The sequence below is a fragment of the Lemur catta genome, chromosome 6 (assembly GCF_020740605.2).
Source record: "Lemur catta isolate mLemCat1 chromosome 6, mLemCat1.pri, whole genome shotgun sequence".
Classification (NCBI taxonomy): domain Eukaryota; kingdom Metazoa; phylum Chordata; class Mammalia; order Primates; family Lemuridae; genus Lemur; species Lemur catta.
This window is the reverse complement of record NC_059133.1, coordinates 54986535-55005832: the sequence shown is the minus strand read 5'-3', so window position 1 is coordinate 55005832 and position 19298 is coordinate 54986535. Positions and strand designations below refer to the sequence as shown.

Below are 19298 nucleotides of genomic sequence, written 5' to 3'. Positions count from 1 at the left end.
CAAGCCAGATCTCCCATTTGAGACACAGGTTCTTTCCTCCTCCTCCTCCTCCCACTGGCGGCGGCACATTAGGAGGCACAGAGAGAAAATAACCCCTCAACCTCCTCCCCCACAAGGCAGGGACGAGTCCCCTCCTTCCCTCTCCCCTGCACGAGGGTCTAGGAGCCAGAGGTCTGGACCCTCTTTGCTCCAGTCACACTCATGATAAGAACACATTTTTTGACAACAGTTATACATATCATATAAATATATTCACCCAAACTACAGAGAGAAGGGAGAGTATCGGGGCGAAGTTCTTATTGCTGTGGGGGCACCTGGAGAGGGAGGGGGGCGGGGAAATGAGGACCCCTGGAACCACTTGTTCCCCCATCCCTCACAGAAGGCACAAATACATTATTTCTTTCCATGTGAGGGGGGCTGGGGGTGCGGGCAGGGCAGGGAAGGCTGGAAGGGGCAGGAGACAGAGTATAGGAATCCTCAAAAATACAAAAGAAACATCCAAACTTAATATCTAAGGCTATGGGAAAAAGCTGGAGTGGGGTGTGGAAGGCAACAGGGGAATAGAAAGAGAAACCAATGAAGCTGTGAACCGAAAGAGACCGAAGAGGCCATGACGTCCATGCAGGCCCCAGAGAAAACTCAGGTAAACAAACATAAACCCCAAGTAGGCGAGGGTGGGGTGCCCCAGGAATTGGCTTTGGGGCATCAGAGAGGGGAGTGTGTGTGAGTGTGTTTGTGTGTGCGGTGGCTGTGTGAGTATCAGAAGCAACCAGGGCTAGGAGTGGGTGATTCTGTTCCCACAGGGGAAGGCCTCCTCCATCCTGGTTCTTCCAGAACCGCTTTGAGGGGGTAAATTCAGCCACTCCTTCTGAGAAGGGCTCCTGCCTAAGACAAAAAAGCCAGGTAGGAGAGGATAAAGTGAGAAAGCTTGGGATGAAAACAGGGCAAATAGAAGCGGTTCTTAGAGAACAGAATATCATGAAGCCCAGTGTGATGGGAAACCGGCACAAGACCTAAGTGCATGTTTGTGTATGAGTGTATGAGAGTGTGTGTGTGTGTGTGTGTGTGTCTGTGCAGGTACTAGGGAGGGGTGAGATCACTCAAAGGTGAAGGGGTCCTGGGTGCTGAAAAAGAAGTGTCCATCCATGTGGTCCTCCAGGGCATCCTTGTCACTCTCAGCAGGGAAGCGCTCCTTACAGATTGGACACTCCTTCCATTGGGGGGTGGCAGGGTCCCCAGTGCTGGCCTCTGACAGTGGACCCACTGTAAAGCCACTAAGGAGAGACAGAGGGGAGAAGGAGAGAGTCAGTGTGCTCTGTTGCCTTCTTGACTTGTAGACCTCAGGAAGTGGGGACCATGCACCTGGGTTCCCAGATTATTGTGTTCCCAGTGCAGCATCCTGGTGGTTCTCTCTCCCGGTTTCTCCTGCAGCATCTTTCTCCCCATAATATGGAAGCCTTAGTTTTCTATTTCCCCATTTCCTCTCTTCTTTAGTCCCTGCTGGTGTCTGCAATGCAGAGCCCATCCCCCAACCTACTGCTCTCCTCCCTCCATCTCCGTCTGCTGCCTAATGAGGCTGAAAATGAGTCTGACATCAGTCTTTCATCTTCCTGCTCCAGCCGAGAAGGATGACAGCATCACCCTCTCCCTGCCCTGACTCCATCCCACATCCAGGCAAAGCTGGGGACTAAATGATGAAATCTTTCTTCCCTGTGCCTGCTTTCTTGACCCAGAGGAGAAAAAGGAAGGCAGAAGGGGGCAATCTGATACCTGAATCCCCCACCTCTGTAGGTTCCCCTTCCCAAAGGGTCCCCCAGGAAGTCAGGGAAGAAGAAAAGCATCTCAGGTGTAGCTAGATGGATGCTGGGTCCCAGTCTTCTCTCTGCTCCCATCCCTGGGGGCTGTGTTCATCTCTCTTCCTTCCCCAAGGAACCTAGGTACCTACCTGGTGGTTGGGGAAGGGGTAGGGGCAGGAGAGAAGGGATGCAGGGCAATTTGGGCTCCCCGGAAGATGATGCCAGAACAACACAGAAGCCAGTTAAAGGCAGGATCTGAGTGTACTGATAAGACATGGGGAGGGATTACCCAAAGGCATGTGGGATTTTGAGCAGTGGGCAATTTTCTGTGTCAACCACACCTGTATCTCCTTTTCTTGGCTAAGGTCACGAAGGGGGAGACTGGGAGCAGGGCATGCTGACTTTCACATGGATGCCCTTTTCTCCCAACTCCCTCCTGTCCCCCCGGCTGCACTCACCTGGCCATGTCATAGAAGGCACTGCCCAGTTCAGGAAGCAGCAGGTTGGCTTCCTCACCCCCACTCTGCACAGCTGCCATCAGGACTGACTTCTCATCTTCAGCCTCCTGGGCACCAAAAAGACAGAGTTGGGTTTGGGGATGGTGTCCCAAAATGGGGAAGCAGCACACTGGGACAGGTAAAGGAAGAGCAGCCAAGGCTGGGACAGTGACCAGAGGGGCTGTAGGAAGAGTGGAGCAGGAGAGGCGTTTCGATGGGGGCTAGTGGATAGGAAGAGAATGAATGTGGGGGAGAAGCAGTAAGGCTATTGGGCAGGATTAGGTTTTGGGGTGGTATCTGTTGGTGGCCTTGAAGAGAGGCTGGCCTGCCTCCTCTCTTAGTATGGCTGAGACTTCCTACTCTAGAGGCTGGGACACTTGGGTTTGGCTCTACCTCTCCTTACTGCTTCTGCTCACCGAGTCAGAGCTACTGTCCTCAGCTGGCCCTGAGAGATGGGGGGCAATGGGAGCCGGCTGGCTGATGACAACAACAGCAGAAACCTCTCGGGGCCCAGCAGGAGAGGAGCTTATGTCTCCACGCTCACACAGGCCATAGGGCGGGAGCCTCATGTCTTCTGGGGACTCATCCTCAGAGTCTGTCAGAGCTGCTGGGCAGCCTGTAGGAGAGGAAGCAGGCAAAGAAAGAAGGATGCATTGTTAGAGGGTTGGATCAGCTCTGTCTCCTCTGGATGAGGAATATAGTTAACATAAACAGGGGCAAGGGACTGGGAAGGAGAAAGCAAAACACATAAAAGGCAGAGGTAGCTCCTAGAAGGATCACACAGAGCTTTCCTCAACAGGGGCAGGTGGAGTGAGGAAGAGTCGTCACAAGATCGGGGGTGTACAGACTCAGCCCTGCAGTGGCCTCCTCATCTTCTGTGGCAGCATCCTCATTCCACTTCTCATCTGCCACCTTCTCCAGGCGGGCCTCCAGCTTTCTCATGTACTCTAGCAGTTCCTGGAATTGGGGAGGAAAGAGGCAGGTGCTGGAGGCTGGGAACACGCCAACCTTACTGGCCTACAGAGCCTTTCCTTGTATCCAAGATGAACTCTTAGCTCCCCAGGATTAGATGCCTTCATGGAAGGGTATGGCAACTTCACGCAGACCCAGCAGCTGGACTTTATCCGTTATATCCCTCCTTCTCCTAGGGATCCTCCCATGTCCTGCCAAGGAGCCACAGTCCCATATTTAGCATCTGGGCCCTCTTAGAGATACCAGTTTCTAAATCAAGACATGACAAGAAGATACAAAATTTCTGGCCTTCAAGTCCTCAACTGTGGCATCCACAGGGCCTAAGTTATGGGGTTCTCACCTGCTTCTCCTCCTGTACCTGCTCCTTTTCCTTCTGGAGCACACGCAGGGCTGACCGCAGCTCTGTCAGCTCCCGCTTACTCTCTGACAACTGCACCTGAGGGAAAAGAGCCACATAGAATCTGGAGCCTAGAATGTACCTCCAAGAAGCTGGGCTCTGGGACCTGGACCAGCAACCCAGAACCAGGTTGCCCCCTGCCTCTGCTCCTCTCCTCCTCCTCCAGCACACACAGGGGAGTCCCCATCACTGTTCCTCCAGCAGTCCCTTGTCTTGGCCACAGAGACATAGTCATCTGAGTCCTAGTCTTTGCCTCTCAAGTGTAGACATGGATGACTGCCTCTGCGCTAGGCTGCAGAGGCCTTGGTCATACCAGGGGGCACTTTATAATTATCCTAAGTCACCCCTACTAGGCCTAGATGTGTGCCCTGACAGCAGAAAGGTACATTGCACATTTCAAACCAACGAGGGCTTGGAAGTGTGCAAGTGAGAGGCTGCCCAACATAGAACTGGGCATCTAACACTTCTGAGACCAAGACAGAGATTAGGGGCACTGATGCCTCACCAGGCTAGAATCCTTTTCCCGGGCCAGTTCAGTCTTGAACACTTGATTCTGGGTCCTCTCCTCCTGAACTGCCTTCTCCAGTCGAAGTATCTCTGCACTCAGCTTCAGGATCTTGTCCTTCTCTGCCTGGGAGAAAGCCAAAAAGGAAAATGGGAGGGGGAAGGGGAAGGAAAAGGGATGCCACCAGCAACAGCACCACACCTCATTGTGTGTCTTCCTTTATTGTTGCAGTCCCCAACCCCTGGGCCGAGGACCGGACCGGTACTGGTCTGTGGCCTGTTAGGGACTGGGCCGCAGAACTCCACTCCCCTCACACCCTGTCTGTGGAAAAACTGCCTTCTATGAAACTTAGAAAGGCGGGGTCACACAGGAGGTGAGCAGCCGCTTCATCTGTATTTAGAGCAGCTCCCCATTGCTTACATCACCGCCTGTGCTCTGTCTCCCTGCCCCCACCCCATCCCCCACCAAAAACTGTCTTCCATGAAACTGGATCCTGGTGCCAAACAGGTTGGGGACTGCTGCTTTATTTGACTGAATTGTTTTTGGAGCAATTTCCCCTTTTTGCCTTCCTCATTTCCTATACCCCCTGAAAAGAGGACAAGACGTGACAGCAAGGTGTTGTGCTGGTCAGGAATGGGCACTTATGGCAGGGCCTGGAGCCTAGGACAGAAAGTTTCTCTACCAAGTATAGTAACCAAGAAAGGGGTGCTATGGTGATCAGGATTAGGACACCCTGGCTAGGCAGGGTCATGCCTGGAAAGTAAAGTGTACTTCCCTCGAAGCCCCTCTCCACCCCTGAGTCCTCTAAGGTTTTCAACCCCTCTTCTCTCCTCCCAGAGGGGCTGACCACATGTAGGAGTCCCCACAGAGGTGGCAGTGGTGGCCATCAGACCCCCAGGTCCCTTTATCCCTCTACCTCCACACTCTGCAGCAGCCCTGCCCGCTCCTTGCTCCACTGGCTTTTTTCCTCCTTCAAGTGCAAACTGAGCTCGGCCAGCCTGCCGTTGACTTCAGCCACTTCCAGGCGGCTGCGATGTAGCTCAGCTATGGTGCGGTCTCTGGCTGCTGCTGCGCTGGCCAATTCCTCCCCAAGAAGGGTGGCCTTCTGCTGGCTTGAGGCTGCAAGCTCTTGGGACCCTCGAAGCTGCTCCTTTAGGGGCTCCAGCTCAGCCTCAGGGGAAAGGAAGAGATGGAGATCAGAATTCCCAGTGAATCATTTGTCAACCAGGGGTAACCAAGCTCCCTCCCCCCGCCTCTGGATTAGGACTGAGGATTACGTTGTCTAGTCTTTAGCCATATCTTTTCCCCTTCTCTCTGGCCACCCTGACTTTTCTGCAACTAACCCTTGAACTTTTCACTGCTTTCTTTTGTTTGGGGGCCTTCACTCACCACCCGCTGCTGGGCCTGGCTTAGGGTATCCTTCATCTGGGCCATTTTGTCCTTCAGTCGCTGGACCTGAGCACCCTGCTCCTCTTGACGGCCCTTGGCCTCCTGCAGCTCCAAATTTAAGCGATGGTTCTCCTGTTGTGCCATTTGGAGCTCAGCCTGATGGAAGTGGAAAGTAGGTAAGGAACGGGGTATATATGTTGGGGTAGTCAGGGAGGTGAACTGCTGTGATGAGGGAGGTCAAGGTTCAGATTTAACACACACTCAAGCATTCAGCTCTTGCCAGCCATTCTTGGGTTCTCAGCTCAAAGGGATTCGATCCTTAACATCCAGTCTCTAGCTCCTGAAATGAGGTATCTAGCATCACAGCCTGGGGTCTTACATGCAGGTATTCCATGTCCCATTTCTGCTTTTCCACTCTTCCTCTTAAAACAAAACTCAGTCTGGATGTCTCATAGGCCCCTCAAACTCAGCATAGTCTACCTCCCCCCTGACCCCAGTCTTTCCTACTTTTATTCCTGTCCATGGTACTACCTCCCTCCAGGTCACCGAGGCTGGAACCCTTGGTGCCATGCTTGGCTCTGTCCTCTCCCTAGCAGCCCACAGAAAAGCCTATTGCTTCTCCATCCTCCATCCTGGTCACACTATCTTCTCTTTTATTGCCACAACCACGTTAGCTCAGGCTCTGGTCATTTCTTGGTTGGACTACTGAATAATCTCATAACTAGCTCATTTACCACAGGGCAATCAGATTAATCTTCTTTAAGTACAGTTCTGATTCTTTAAGTACATGTCACCCCTACTTGAAAACCATCAAAGCCTCTCGCTGCTTACAGATGATGACTAAACTCAAGATCCTCCACAGTCTGAGCAAGGCCTTATCTCAAACTCTTAACCCACACGTCCAACTGCCCTCAATGTTCTGTCCTCTCAGCCTTTGCTCCTGTCTTTCTCTGTTCCTAGAATAGCCTCCCTCTCATCTGTCTGCTCAAAGTCTACCTATTCTCACTGCTGAGCAAAGGGTTTTTAGACCATTTTCCACACAAACCCAGGGTTCTGAGGAAGTGATATCCTGAAAATATTTGATCTGAACTTCTTCTAAATTATTAAAAATTATGTTTAAAAACACACAAACTCACAAGTTAACACATTGGAGATCACTAATCCATAGACATATGCTTCCAGGTTAATTCATTTTTGTGCAAACCTCAGAATAAAGTTTCTATTGAATTAAAGAATAAACTGAGATTGCAAGGTGGACAGTTTAAAAACTGTTATCATTTGCACCTACTTGTGACTCAGGTGTTCTCAATATTGTACAACAAAAATAAAATACAGAAATGCATTCGTTGTTGAGGCAAACAGAACAGTCATCTATAACCTCTAATTTCAAAGTTTGGTTTCCATCAGAATTACTTAATTGCTTTCATTACCTTATAAGTAAATGTTATACATTTGAATCTATAAAAATACATTTATAGTAATAAAATATTGTTTATCTTTATTCAGTGAGGTTCCACATAAGATGAAAACTTCATTGGTGGGTAGGGTGGAAAGGGTTCTCTTTCTAAAAAGGTTTGAAAGTATGAGGCTAGTCAAGCCCCGTTTTAAAGAGACTTTTCTAATGTCTAACAACATGTGCTTTCACCCACTTCTCTAAAGCTCCATGATAATTTATTAGATTTGTCTCTTGATACTTCTTATATTCCACATTGACTAATCCCGATCTACGTACATGCCTTATGTTCCCCAGTACAGTGCACACAACGTATTCTTCACATTTTTATTCCCTTTGGTACCCAGCACTCAGAAGGGGCTCAATCAATACTGGCTTAACAATGGAGAAAGCAAATGAACCCTGAGCTCCTTACCTCACTTTGCTCCCTGTCCGCTTGCACTTCCTTCAGTTGCCCAAGGAGTTTCTCTTGTTCCCGAGTCAGGGCCTTCACTGTGTCTCTAACCCTGTGAGTGGGGGGATGACATGTCAGATAATCTGGTCACCTAGAGAAAGAACGAAGGACCCAGACCTCTGTCTTGTGCTCTTCTACTGGTGCTCCTCTAGGCCCAGACCTCCACTTCACTCTGGCATGCTTAAATCCCCAACCAAATGATCTAGGTCTAAGCCCCAAGAACCCAAGATTCTGGGGCACAATCTAGAAGTAAATAGTTTTTCTTATCTTTTTATGTAATATTTTAAGGAATATGCTGCTGATGGCTCCTGGTTGTTTTCACCCAATCTAGAGACTTGAATCTAGTCTTTTCCAGACACGGGGCAGTCATTAGTAATTACAAACTTTTGATCTAGGTCAAAAGTTGGCAGACTTTTTCTGTAAAGGGCCCGAAAGCCAATATTTTAGGCTTTGCAGGCCATGCAGGTTCCTTGGCAACTACTCAACTCTGTCACGGTAGTGGGGAAGCAGCCATGGACAGTATGTAAATGAATGAGCATGGTGTTCCAAGAAAACTTTACTGATGAACACTGAGATGTGAATTGCATACAGTTTTCACCTGTCACAAAATATTCTTCTTTTAATTTGTTCTCCAACCATTAAAACCATTCTTACCTGTCAGCTGTACAAAAACAGGTGGCAGGCTAGATTTGCCCCATGGGCCAGTTTGCCGACCCCTGGTCTAGAAAATACCCAATGTATTCCAGATGTTCAATCTGATCCCTGCTTTTCTGCTCCATGACTTAGAACAGAGACATCTAATATCTTCCTAGGGCAAGACTAACATATCTTGAAGAAGCCTCTCATATCAACTCACTTTTTACTCTGGGCCTTGCACAGAATGCCTCTTGTCTTTAAAGAGTCTTTTTTTTTTTTAACAATATCAAATCTACCAGTAGTGAATGAAACTTACCTATATCATTTGCTGAGTGAAAGAACTAGAATGTTTAACCTGATAAAAATTTGAAGGATAGACATGGGAAGTGGTGGTCAATATTTAAGCTATTTGGTAGAAATAACAGTTTTCTGGAAGAAGAAAGAAATTTATTCTGTGTGGCTCCAGAGGTTTAAACCCAGGACCTACTGGTAAGTTATACGAGGGCAGAGTTTTAGCTCAACACAAGAGATACAAATGTGACAGCTGTCTAATATTGAAAGAGGCTGCCTCCTGAGGGGGTCTTCTCTTACTTATCCATTTATATACCTTCCAATGCTAAGATTCTATGATTTATGGCCTTTTTCAGGGGAGATATTCCATAACATTCCTGGATCACCAGTTCTAACATATCTTAATAGTAATACCAGAGTCTAATCTTGTATTTCCTGGGGTAAAATTTGAAATCCATCCTCTCTTATCTTGTGCTGACTGTCATTCTCTTCTTCCAAATCCTCTCATCCTAGCTCTTGCTTAGCTATCACCACCATACGTGATATAATAACTGTGATTATCTCTGAAGGTGAGGAATACAGAATAGTGCTAGGAAAGACAGAAGACAGCTAGGCAGAAAAAGATGTCCCTAGTAATTGGAATACCCCTGAGTGAGGTTGAGAAGGGAAGGAGAAACCATGTGAGACGGAGAGCAGGTTTGCCTTCCCGAAACAGGAGGCTGGAGTTCAGGCATCACGGGAAGTGAGGGGAAGTAATGGGAGTAAGGAAGGTCCCCTCACCTGTCCAGCTCCACCTCCTTTGTCAGGACTTTCTCACTGATGGTCTGGATGTCATCCTCCAGCTCCAGGATGCGTGCCACGTGGTCTCCCTGTTGCCGGCTCAGGATGTCCCTCTCTTCTGTGAGCTCCCCATGGGCCCGGGAAATCCCCTGGAATTAAGGGTCCCCCAGAAGAAGAGGGAAGTTGACACTTATCTCTCAAATGGTAGCACAAAGGCTTAGGAGGAGCACACCAGAGTTTGACTTCTCCTACCCTCCTTTCCCATCACCTTCCTTGCCTAAGAAACTCTAAGGGAACATTCCCTTTCCTGAGGAGATGGCCACCCCCACCTTACCCCAGCATTCTTATGTTTAAAGAACTGAATCTTATTATAAGTTTGGGACATGACTCTTGTCATAATAAGTTTAATCCCACTTGTTCCCTTTAAACCTATTTCCTTGATGCCAGAACCACCTTAAAGGTCCACTAACATCTCTCCTTCACTCTTTTCACTGGGTTCAGATTTTAGAACTGGCTGAGCAGCCAGGCCCTGTCCCCTACCTCGCCCAACTCCCACCTTGTACTGCTCCATCAGCTCTGCATGCTCCTGCCTGGCGGTTGCCAGAGCCCTCTCGAGCTCCTGTACTCGGCTCCTCAGCTCTGTCACCTGCCCCTCCAGCTGTAGCTTCAGCTGCATCAGGTCATTCCGTTCTTGCTGGCTCTCATCCAGCTGGTTCTACAGGGGGCAGGATGAGAAGGGGGTTGTGCTTGTGAAGCACCCATTGTAAAGTTCCATCCATATCACTCTCCAGATGCATTCTGGGGTTGGGAGGTGACATCAGTATGGGCTATAAAAAGGTGAGTTAAGCAGAGGCATGGTGTGCCACTGAATCCTGCCCACCAGTCAGACACATCAGCTCGTGGGAGGTGACGTCAGTATGGGCCATAAAAAGGTGAGTTAAGCAGAGGCATGTGGCACTCTTAACTGATCCATCCCTCTTACCCTTCCTCGCTCCAAACTGCAGGAATCTCTCGTCTGGCACAAATCTTTCTCGATGAACACAGACAAAAGAGATGGCTCCCCTAATTTTACCCTATCTCTTCTGGAGTTGGATAGACTTGGGTTCAAATCTCCATTACAATTTTTACTAGTTATGTGACTTTTTTCCAAAAAGACAAGGTCTTGCTATGTTGCCCAGGAAGAATTGCAGTGGCTATTCACAGGCACGATCATGGCTCACTGTAGCCTTGAACTCCTGGCCTCAAAAGAGCCTCCCACCTCAGCCTCCCAAGTAGCTGGCATAGGTGTGTGTCACGGTGCTTGTGTAGCTATGTGACTTTGAACAAGTTATTTAACTTCTCTGAGTCTCTGTGTCCTCATCTGTAAAATGATCCCATAGTCTGGGTTGTTGTAAGGTTTAAAAGAGAATCATGAATGTGAAAACAGAACACAGAATAGAAGGTAACACATCTCTTACTTCTGTGAGATAGAAACATCTTCCTATTCTGGTGTTGACTCTGTGTATTTATTAGACTTGGAGTTCTAGAGAGCAGGGGTTTGTCTAAATCACAGAAAAGCTACTCATTCTCACCTTCTGAGCCTTTGTCAGGCCTTTCATTGTCTGGGGGATGTACTTCTCCCCTACCTCGTCCTGTCTTTGCCTTCCTTTAGGAAGTCTTCCCTGGTAATATCTGCCTCCATTCCCTAATTCTTCTCTATTTGGCCCAATAGAAATATAATACAGGCCACATGTAGAATTTAAAATTTTCTAGTAGCCCCTTAAAAAAAAGTAATAAGTAACACATGAAATTAATTTTAATAATATTTAATCTAACCCAGTCTATCCATTTCAACATGTAATCCATATAAAAACTATTGAGGTCTTTTACATTCTTTTTAAAATACCATGTCTTCAAAATCTGATGTATATTTCACCCACACGGTACATCCCAATTTGGATTAGGCACATTAGAAGTGCTCAAGAGCCACAGTGGTTAGGCGCCTCTTGTACTGGACAGCGCAGGTCTCGGCCCCTGCCTATCTGTTCTCACTCCTCCCTTGTCCTAGAAGCAGGTCTTATCCCCTGCTTCCTCTGAATGTTTCCTGCAATAGCCTCCCTTCCACCATCTGGATCTTCCTGTAGGGCTCAGAGCAGGATATAGCCCTTGGAGAAGGAAGGCTAGAAAAATTCTTATGAAATCCTGAGTTACACAGGCCTGTGGGTGGCTTGCTTTCCTGCTGTACATGTTCCTGTCTGTCTATGTTAAACGGAGACTTTGTATAACTTCCAATACAAGGAGGCAAGACTTTGTATAACTTCCAGGAGGTCTTCAGCTGAGGCTACAGATGAGGGGAGGGTGAAGTGGGAAGAGGCCCCTTGCAATGCTGTCCTCCCACTTCCTTGCCTGGAGCAACTCTGCTGCTCTTTTCTCACCTGCAGCACAGTTGCCTTGGGCACAACCAGGAGGATGTCAGAGCCGCCATCTGCTTCCTCCAGGGTCACCAGTTCATCCATGGGCCTTGGCTCTCGGAACTGAAAAGGAGGGCTCTGCCCACACACGCGGCCCTGGCGATTGACATATCGGAACTGGTAGAGCTGGGCTCCTGGTTTGGGCAGGTAGCTGGCTGTGGGAAAAATGGACCCAGGACCCCGGTATGATCCCAGGTCCTCAAGTGCTTAGCAGGTCCCCCTTTCCCTTAGTGCACCACATTATTCACTGTCCTTGGCTCAGCCCCTCACTCCCTGTTTTCTCTCCTATCTACCTCCCACATACTATTTCTGTTCCCTGGGATACTCTTCTCCCTCCTTTCTGCCTAGCCCTCTCCTTCCTCTTTTTCCCAAACTCACTCCCTGTCTATCATAATCATAATAATGCTAGTTACCATTTACTGAATGCCTACCGTGTACTACTGTGCTAACAGCTTCACCTGAATCATTTTAAATCCTCTTAGTGTCCCTCTAAGCCCTTTACTGTTAAGATAACAGAAACAGGGAAGGTTATGTGATCTGCCCAAGGCCAATCAGCTTGTCAGTATTAGAGTTGAGACTTGAACCCAGGTCTTTCAGAATCTTATGACCATCCTCTTCTCAACACATAATGCTATTTTCCCTAGTTCCATAAGAGGAGTTCCTCCTCCTTTGGGTAGGATGTGGGACTGGATGCACTCTAAAGTTCCTTCTAAGTCCCTGATTCTGTAACAATCCCATGAGTCTACATCTGCTGAGCCCTGTTGCATATATTCTCATATATTTATTTGCATTTGTATTTCCTTGTCCTCTGTGCCTCACTTTCATGTTTCTGAGCCCAATACCTTCTTCCAAATCTCTACTCCCTTGGCTCTTCCCTCCCCATTTTCCATCTTCCCTTGTACCTTGGAACTGGACACTGGTGTGGATGGGGGAACCATCAGTTGTACTTTCAGGCACTGAAGACCACACAAAAGTGTGGTAATCCCGAACACAGGCGGCCTCCACCTGAGAAAGCCCAAGGTAGGAGAGGGGAATGGTGACAGAACTACCATCTATGGATGGTGGAAAGGGCTGAGGGATTGAATGAGGGTGACAGGATGGCGCTACAGTGGCAACGATGGCAAGAGACAGGGAAAGGGGAGGGACACTAATGTGTCAGGAGTAAGCAAGGCTAAGATAGGGAGAAGATGAGCTTTGCTTTTACAGGTGGTCTCTGTCATCTGTGACATTTTTCTCCCTTTTTCTCTAACAACCTGAGGTTGAGAATCTAAGAACCTAATCATTCCCCTTAGTCCAACAAAACCATGGCCCATAAACCTAAGGCAAAAATGGTTCCAGGAATACCTTGAAGATGCCAATCCAGTCACTGGCACTGGGCATGGTGCCTGGGGGAAGGGTGTAGTGACATTCCACCTTGGTGTTGGGGATGTAGGTCCGGGCTACATTCAGAAAGTTGACTCCACCCCGGGATGGCGCCCGGCTTAATGATGATTCTTCCATTCTGCTCTTGAGATATCTGCCCTCCTATGAAAAAAAGGGTTGATATGCTAAAGCCTCTTCACTCCACCCTCCTTTCCCTTACACTCTACCTCCACCCACTCACAGCCCCTGCGACTACGCCTGGAGATGAAGGCATACCTGGTTTCCATTCCCGGAGGGTTTTAGGACCTTTTAGAGGTATCACTCTTAGTCTGTAGGACATAGGTCTGGTCTTCCAAGTCAGTCCCCACCCTGTCTCACACTGTACCCTCTCTGGATCATAGACCCTTCTTAGAGTTCAGATCTAATTTTTGCTCTCTTTTCACTGCTCCATTGACCATCCCAGGCTCTGCCCCCTTCAGTCCCTCCTTTTCACCTCTTAATCACCATGAGCATTCCAAATTCTCCAGCCTCCATTTCCCTATCCCATCTCTCATACCCTCTGGCTCTTGAATTCAAAATCCAACTGAGATGTGGGGCCCTCTCATTAGGTCTCCTTACCTACTCCTAAGATTGTTGAGTCAGCTGTACTCAGGAGTGAATTAAGACCCTGAGTTATGACCTCAGCTAATCCCTGAAAGGAATGGTTGAGTTTTCAGAGCTGGAATATGGCTTGGGGGGTGGGGCAGAAACAACCAACAGCCCAATCTTCAGGCTCCTGAGGTCTCAGTCCTCTCCACTTCTCTGAGCTGTCTACCCCTATGAATTCTAGAGAAGCAGAAAGCTTCTGCTCTCATCCAAGAGACAAAGGGAAGGGGAGGATATAAGGAAAGACAGGTTCTATTCCTCAACTTTATTATTCCAGGAAGTCAAGAATTCTGGAGGCGGCAGCTTCAAGGGTGGAGTGAAACACTTAGCAGGAACGTGGTGGTGTGGGGAGATGGAATGTGGGGGCCCAGAGCCAGGAAAGCCCCACCCTTGGGCAGAGAACAGACTAGAAAGTCGGAAACGGGGGGCCCCAAGAAGGGGAAATATATTTTTAATGTTAAAACAAGGGAAAGATAGTTCAAAAAGAACCTAACATTCTCCTCTCCAGATCCTGTCTGCAGCAGGATTAGAAACCTGCTCATTTCATTCTATTATTTCCCTCCCCATTTTCTCTCTGCTCCCCTTAGCCTCAATTCTAAGTGTCTCAAGCTTCCCATTTGTTTGGGTTGGTAGTTGGAGACATGATATAGGATGAGGTTGAGAGGAAGGGGTGTTCCAAGTTAGCTGGGGAGAGTTAACTGGAAAATATGAGGGTTGGGTGGGGACAGATAATAATAAAAATCAAGAGAACTCCTCAGCCCAGGGCTGTGAGATGGCACTCTTATTCATCTCTCCTCTCCAGCCCACTACTCTGCTTCCTGTGACAGCAGCAGCTGATGTGTCTAATCAGCCATCACCACTCGTCATGTGCACGTCCCCAAACATCACAAATCTACATCAGGCTTAAGTCAGAGGGACAGGACCTTTAAAAGAAAACAGAAACTCAGTGGAGAAAGAAAGGTAGGCCAGCGATACAAAAAGTGGCAACTTCTCCCTCCAAAATAGAGATTGAAGACAAGACATTTCCTTGGATTTTCATCTCTCTGAAAAATTCCTAGTTAAAACTAGTCCATGTTTTCTCCAAATACAGTTCTTCCAGCCTTCTAAGGGGGTGTGGGTGTGTATGAATTGTCCCCAAAGATCTAAGCCTAGAGAACCCTCAAATAAATACTCCCCACAAAGAAAATCCGTAACAGCTGTAAACATTCTCCATGCCTGAAAGTTCTGGGCACCTAGGGTGTAGGTGTGTAGACAGATTCAGACGTTCACATGGGGGAGAGGGTGTCCCACCCCCTACTCTGGAGTGCTCTAGAGTTCCTTGACATTCTGCAACTTGGAAAGGACCCTCGTCCCCCAGGGATTCAGCGTAGAGAAGGCCTTTGGATTTGGGCGGGGGATAGAGAGAAGGTTTGTGGTGGCCAAGTCTTGCCTGAGAGACAATAAGCAAAGATCTCAACTCCTTCAAACTGCCCGAAGCGTATCAAGCTTTATAAAGAAGGCCTGAGAAGAAGGCGAGGACAATGAGGGGGCATCCGCCTGTTCAGGGCCCCCTTGAAACCAAGAACTCCCAAAACAGTGGGGCTGGCTTCTCCAGTACGGAAAGTGTTAAAACCCAGACGCTCCGGTATCCCCCTTCTACAGTTCCCTTAGGTCATCCTTTCACAGACTGGAAAGTGGGGTGACCCCTCCCGCATAAGAGCGCCCCCGAATTAGGCCAAGTTTCTTACCCACAGACGGATCAGCTGTTCCCCTCACCTTTCACCAACAACAAAAACAGCACTCCGACTGCTGAGGGGAGGGAGATGAGTGGCAGCGAGGGCCTCTGGGGCTTGTGGTTCTTTCGCGCGCTTTGCTGCCGCGCCCGGTGGGTTCTGGGACTACGCATCCCAGGAGGCCGTGCGCAGGGGGCGTGGAAACGAGGGCGCTCGTGGCGGCGGCCTCACCGCGGCATCCTGGGACGCGTAGTTCTCGCCTCCGTGACAGCACACGAGGGTGCGGCCACCAAAGGACTTCACGGCCCATGATTCCTTAGGAGGGGGCCGGCAGCATTAGTGGTGATTGCTGGTTTGTAACGTGCGTTGTTGGGGGGTGGGGAGGATTTGCAGCTCTAACGTCTTCTGTATAACGACTTACTGTGGGCACAACGCTTTCTGGTTCGTCTTCTCCTTCACTTTTCCCAACTACCTGTGAGATAGATATTTGTGTTATCCACACTTTACGGAGGAAGAAACAAGTCCAGGACAATTAAGGGGCTGCTCTAAACTGTCGAAGTTATAAAATGGTAGAAGTGCTCTAGAGCTGTCCCTTTCGCTACCCCACAGCTAACCACCATTTGGGGACAGGACAACAGTTTCTTCTTTGCTTCAGTGTCAGAGATAGACCTTGTAAAAACCATGTGATCTGCGACGCTGACTATTTTTTTCAACTTAAGGAATTCAGTGGCAAGGGACCTGACAACACCTACGCCTGGCCTGAACTTCCCTGGAGTGGCTCCGGGGTCTAGGAAGAGGATGCTTTGCCTGAGGTTGGTGGGAGCGGTGGAATGAAAAGAATGAAGTTGAAAAGGGAGCCTGGCATAATTCAGGACTTGTCACAATTCACAAACAAGCCACTTATAGGAGCCTGTTTGCCCAAGCCTTTTAACTGGCTTAATTAGGATAACAATACATGTTGTTGCTCCGGTTTTTATTTAGGTGAGATGAAAGATGGGCACTTCTCCCACATCCCAAGTCACATTATAGACTTGGGCATCCTGTCCTCCTCTCCCAATCCTCCACCCCTCTAATCTGAGGTGTTCAGTATTATCTCTCTCCCTGTCTCTGTATTAAGGAATTACAATCTAAGGATTGATTTCCTCTTCCTATGTGCCTACTTTAGTTCTCTGCTGCACTAAGTTATGGAGCCTCTGCCTTTTCCTAGTTTTCTGGGAGTGTTTTGCTTTTATTACTGCATGGGGTGTCTGCCCCTGGGTCCCTTTCTTCTGAAGATCTCTAGGCACTTAGCAGTAAGTTACTGGGCTCTATAAACATTAAGGCAATGTGCCTGTGTCATTAATCAGGATTTATGAGTTAGGGAACAAGCTTCTGGATGAGGACATGGCTCAAGATCCTGGAGTGGGTTAAGAGTGAAGTTTGTCATTCAAAGACTGAAGTCTCAAGTGTTTTTGGTTTTGTCTTCCACCCAAAATGTGATACTAACTCCCATTGTTCTAAGGAATAGTGCTATTAATTAGCAGGGGACAAATTTCACTGAGCAGTCATGTGCTCAGTGCAAGGCACAAGGTAATATGAAACAGAGTCATATCCAACAAATGTGTGTTAGGTACTATGTTAGGTATTTGATAAATTTTATTGAAAGAATGAATATAAAATATAGATATTTGAAGGATGGATTAAATTTGGATAGTTTGGCAGGATGGAGACTGGGAAGGGTTAAGCTTATTCTAGGCCAAAGCAAAGATTCAGAGGTGGGAATAGGTAATGTTTATTGGAACCTAGAGAATCACATAAGAAAAGCACATCAATTTCAACTTTTTTTTCTTTTTTGCCAAACTCAGATTATTGGTAATGCCTGGAATGTTGTGTTGAGAAGGATTCTGAGGAAAGAGTGCTGGGTAATAATGTCTGCCATGTACTTTGGATGGAAAATGGCAGTTGTAGGTTGACTTATTGTTTGAAATTATTTCCTCTCTCCTTCCCTGCCCATTCCCATGTGACTTGCAGTATCTTCTATAGAAGGAGTCTCATTGAATTGACTTTGGGCTTGGTCATGTTTCATTATTTGGCTGATGGGATGTGAGCAGATGTGACTCATGCCATGTTCGAGCATGTAAGTTTCCATTTCTTGTTCTTCCCTCCCACTAGAATGGGCATATTCCACATGAGGGTTGCTCCTTCTGTCTGGGTCCTGGAATGAGAAGACCAATGGTGCAGAGCGGTAGCCTACCCACAACATACATATACTTCTCAGAAATAAACATATGTTGTTGTAAGACACTTGAGATTTGGGGGTGGGTTGGTATTGGAGCAGAGCTAATAGCCATAGTTGGATAATGGAAAATAAAGTTTGAAAGGTAAGTTTAAGCCAGAGTATAGAGAATTTTGTGTGCCAGGTGAGGCAGAGCCTGCTATGTGTTTATGAGAACCTGTTTCTTTCTTTTTCTTGGACACACAGCTGGACCACATTTTGAGCTTCTCCTTTAATTGATGTGTTCCACTTCCAGGTCTGGCCTATGAAACCTCCCAAAAGAGATCCTTCATATTCTTTCCTTTCTGGCTTGATGAAGATGACTTTGAGCACAGTGATCCTGAAGGACACATGTTAAAGACAATGGAGCCACAGGATAGAAGGAACTTGGTTCCCTGAATTATCACTTGGTAGAGAGCTGCCTGCTAATCAGGATCATGTGTTTTGGACTTCGCTTGACCAATAAATCAATACCTATTTTGTCATACCATTAAAAAGTTGGGGTTTATCTTTAGTGTTTTCCTAATCAGTACATCAAGTTAAAAGTTTGGACTTGATTCCCCTCAGGAATGGGAAGTTAGTCACTGATGATTTTTCTGAACAAGGGGAATAATACTGTGAAGACAGGTGGAAGTTGCAGTTATAGGGATCAAATAATACTTTTGAGTGAGGCTGGAAGATTTGGAGACTGTTGGTTTTTTCGGAATGTAGGCTAACTCCTCATTCAGGGAGAGGGGATAATTGTCATGATTGTTGAAAGGCTCTCTAGAGCTGTGGAAGGAGCTGATAAAAAGCGAATCTGATTTCCCTGGAGTTTTAAGTCTCTTTTTTCTTTTGTAAAAGTCCTAATTCTGTTAGTGCCTCATTTAGCCCAGCGCTTGCCACATAATAAATGTTGAATGGAAGCTGGTCCTGAACTCTGGAATGCTTTGAGGAGCTACCACTAGCTGAATGCCTACTACATGAGAGGTGTTCTTTCACCCATTGAATCATCATGAGAACATGCAAGGTGCTATCCAAATTTTACAGATGAAGAAACTGAGACTTTAAAAGTAACTTGCCCAAGGTCACTCAGATCAATCTTATTCTGAAACACATACTTTTTCACTATGACAACATGCTTTCTAAGAAAACAATACTGGCTAGTATTTGCTGAGTGTCTGCCATGTGCCAGGCACTCTGCTGGTGCTTTACAAATACACAGAAGCATCTCTATCAGATATTGTATGCTGTTACTAATGTCTCCACACTGTGAACTCTGTGGGAAGTAGGAAAAATATTAACATAATTTTGGGGAAGAATTGAATATTGGGGGGCTTTTCTTTAAGGCCTGTGGCCCGTTTTCTTTTGTCCTCTTAGTTCTTTGGCTCCATTTACCTTGGGCTGGGTGGAAGGGTGGTTTAGAGTTCTCAGTAATATTCAGGTCTGCAGCTCCTCCTTTACTCCATAAACCCACTCTAGTATCAAAGTGTTCAGATCCCATTAGTCCTTTATTAGCAGGGAGCAAGATGTAGCCCTGATAACTCATCGATGCATCCATCCTTTCATTCATTATTCATATTTATTAAACAGACTTTTAATAAGCATTATGGGTCAACAGCTGGAACAATAGCCAGTGAACATTTGTTGCTTTCTTTTTTTTTTTTTTTGAGACAGAGTCTCGCTCTGTTGCCGGGGCTAGAGTGAGTGCCGTGGCGTCAGCCTA

The 19298-nt window shown here is 47.4% G+C and overlaps 1 protein-coding gene and 1 long non-coding RNA gene across 4 annotated transcripts; one reads left to right on the top strand and one right to left on the bottom strand.

Annotated features, from left to right (window-relative positions):
• Window positions 1–232: 232 nt before the first annotated feature.
• On the bottom strand, window positions 233–15461 carry CALCOCO1 (calcium binding and coiled-coil domain 1). Its single transcript, XM_045553827.1, has 15 exons — window positions 15355–15461; window positions 12965–13144; window positions 12523–12625; window positions 11585–11775; window positions 9727–9885; window positions 9171–9319; window positions 7425–7515; window positions 5557–5712; window positions 5084–5338; window positions 4168–4293; window positions 3606–3701; window positions 3142–3250; window positions 2710–2909; window positions 2255–2361; window positions 233–1274 (listed from the first exon to the last, which is right to left on the bottom strand). The coding sequence occupies exons 2-15, from the start codon at window positions 13118–13120 to the stop codon at window positions 1097–1099; spliced, it is 2076 nt and encodes a 691-aa protein (XP_045409783.1). The 5' UTR covers window positions 13121–13144; window positions 15355–15461; the 3' UTR covers window positions 233–1096.
• On the top strand, window positions 14565–18459 carry LOC123639756. Of its 3 annotated transcripts, none has more exons than XR_006735802.1 (4): window positions 14565–14587; window positions 16059–16151; window positions 17350–17455; window positions 17850–18459. It is a non-coding gene; the product is annotated as an uncharacterized LOC123639756 (long non-coding RNA). The 3 variants fall into 3 exon arrangements; XR_006735801.1 differs by lacking the exon at window positions 14565–14587 and adding an exon at window positions 15721–15780; XR_006735800.1 differs by lacking the exon at window positions 14565–14587 and having other exon boundaries at window positions 15728–16151.
• Window positions 18460–19298: the final 839 nt, after the last annotated feature.

Coding starts and splice junctions, on each gene's coding strand:
- CALCOCO1 (XM_045553827.1), bottom strand. CDS start 13,120: ATGGAAGAATCATCATTAAGCCGGGCGCCATCCCGGGGTGGAGTCAAC. Junction 9,886..11,584: donor CCAAGGCAACTGTGCTGCAG/GTGAGAAAAGAG, acceptor TGCCCCCTGTAG/AACCAGCTGGATGAGAGCCA. Junction 5,339..5,556: donor GCCAGGCCCAGCAGCGGGTG/GTGAGTGAAGGC, acceptor CTTTCCCCTGAG/GCTGAGCTGGAGCCCCTAAA.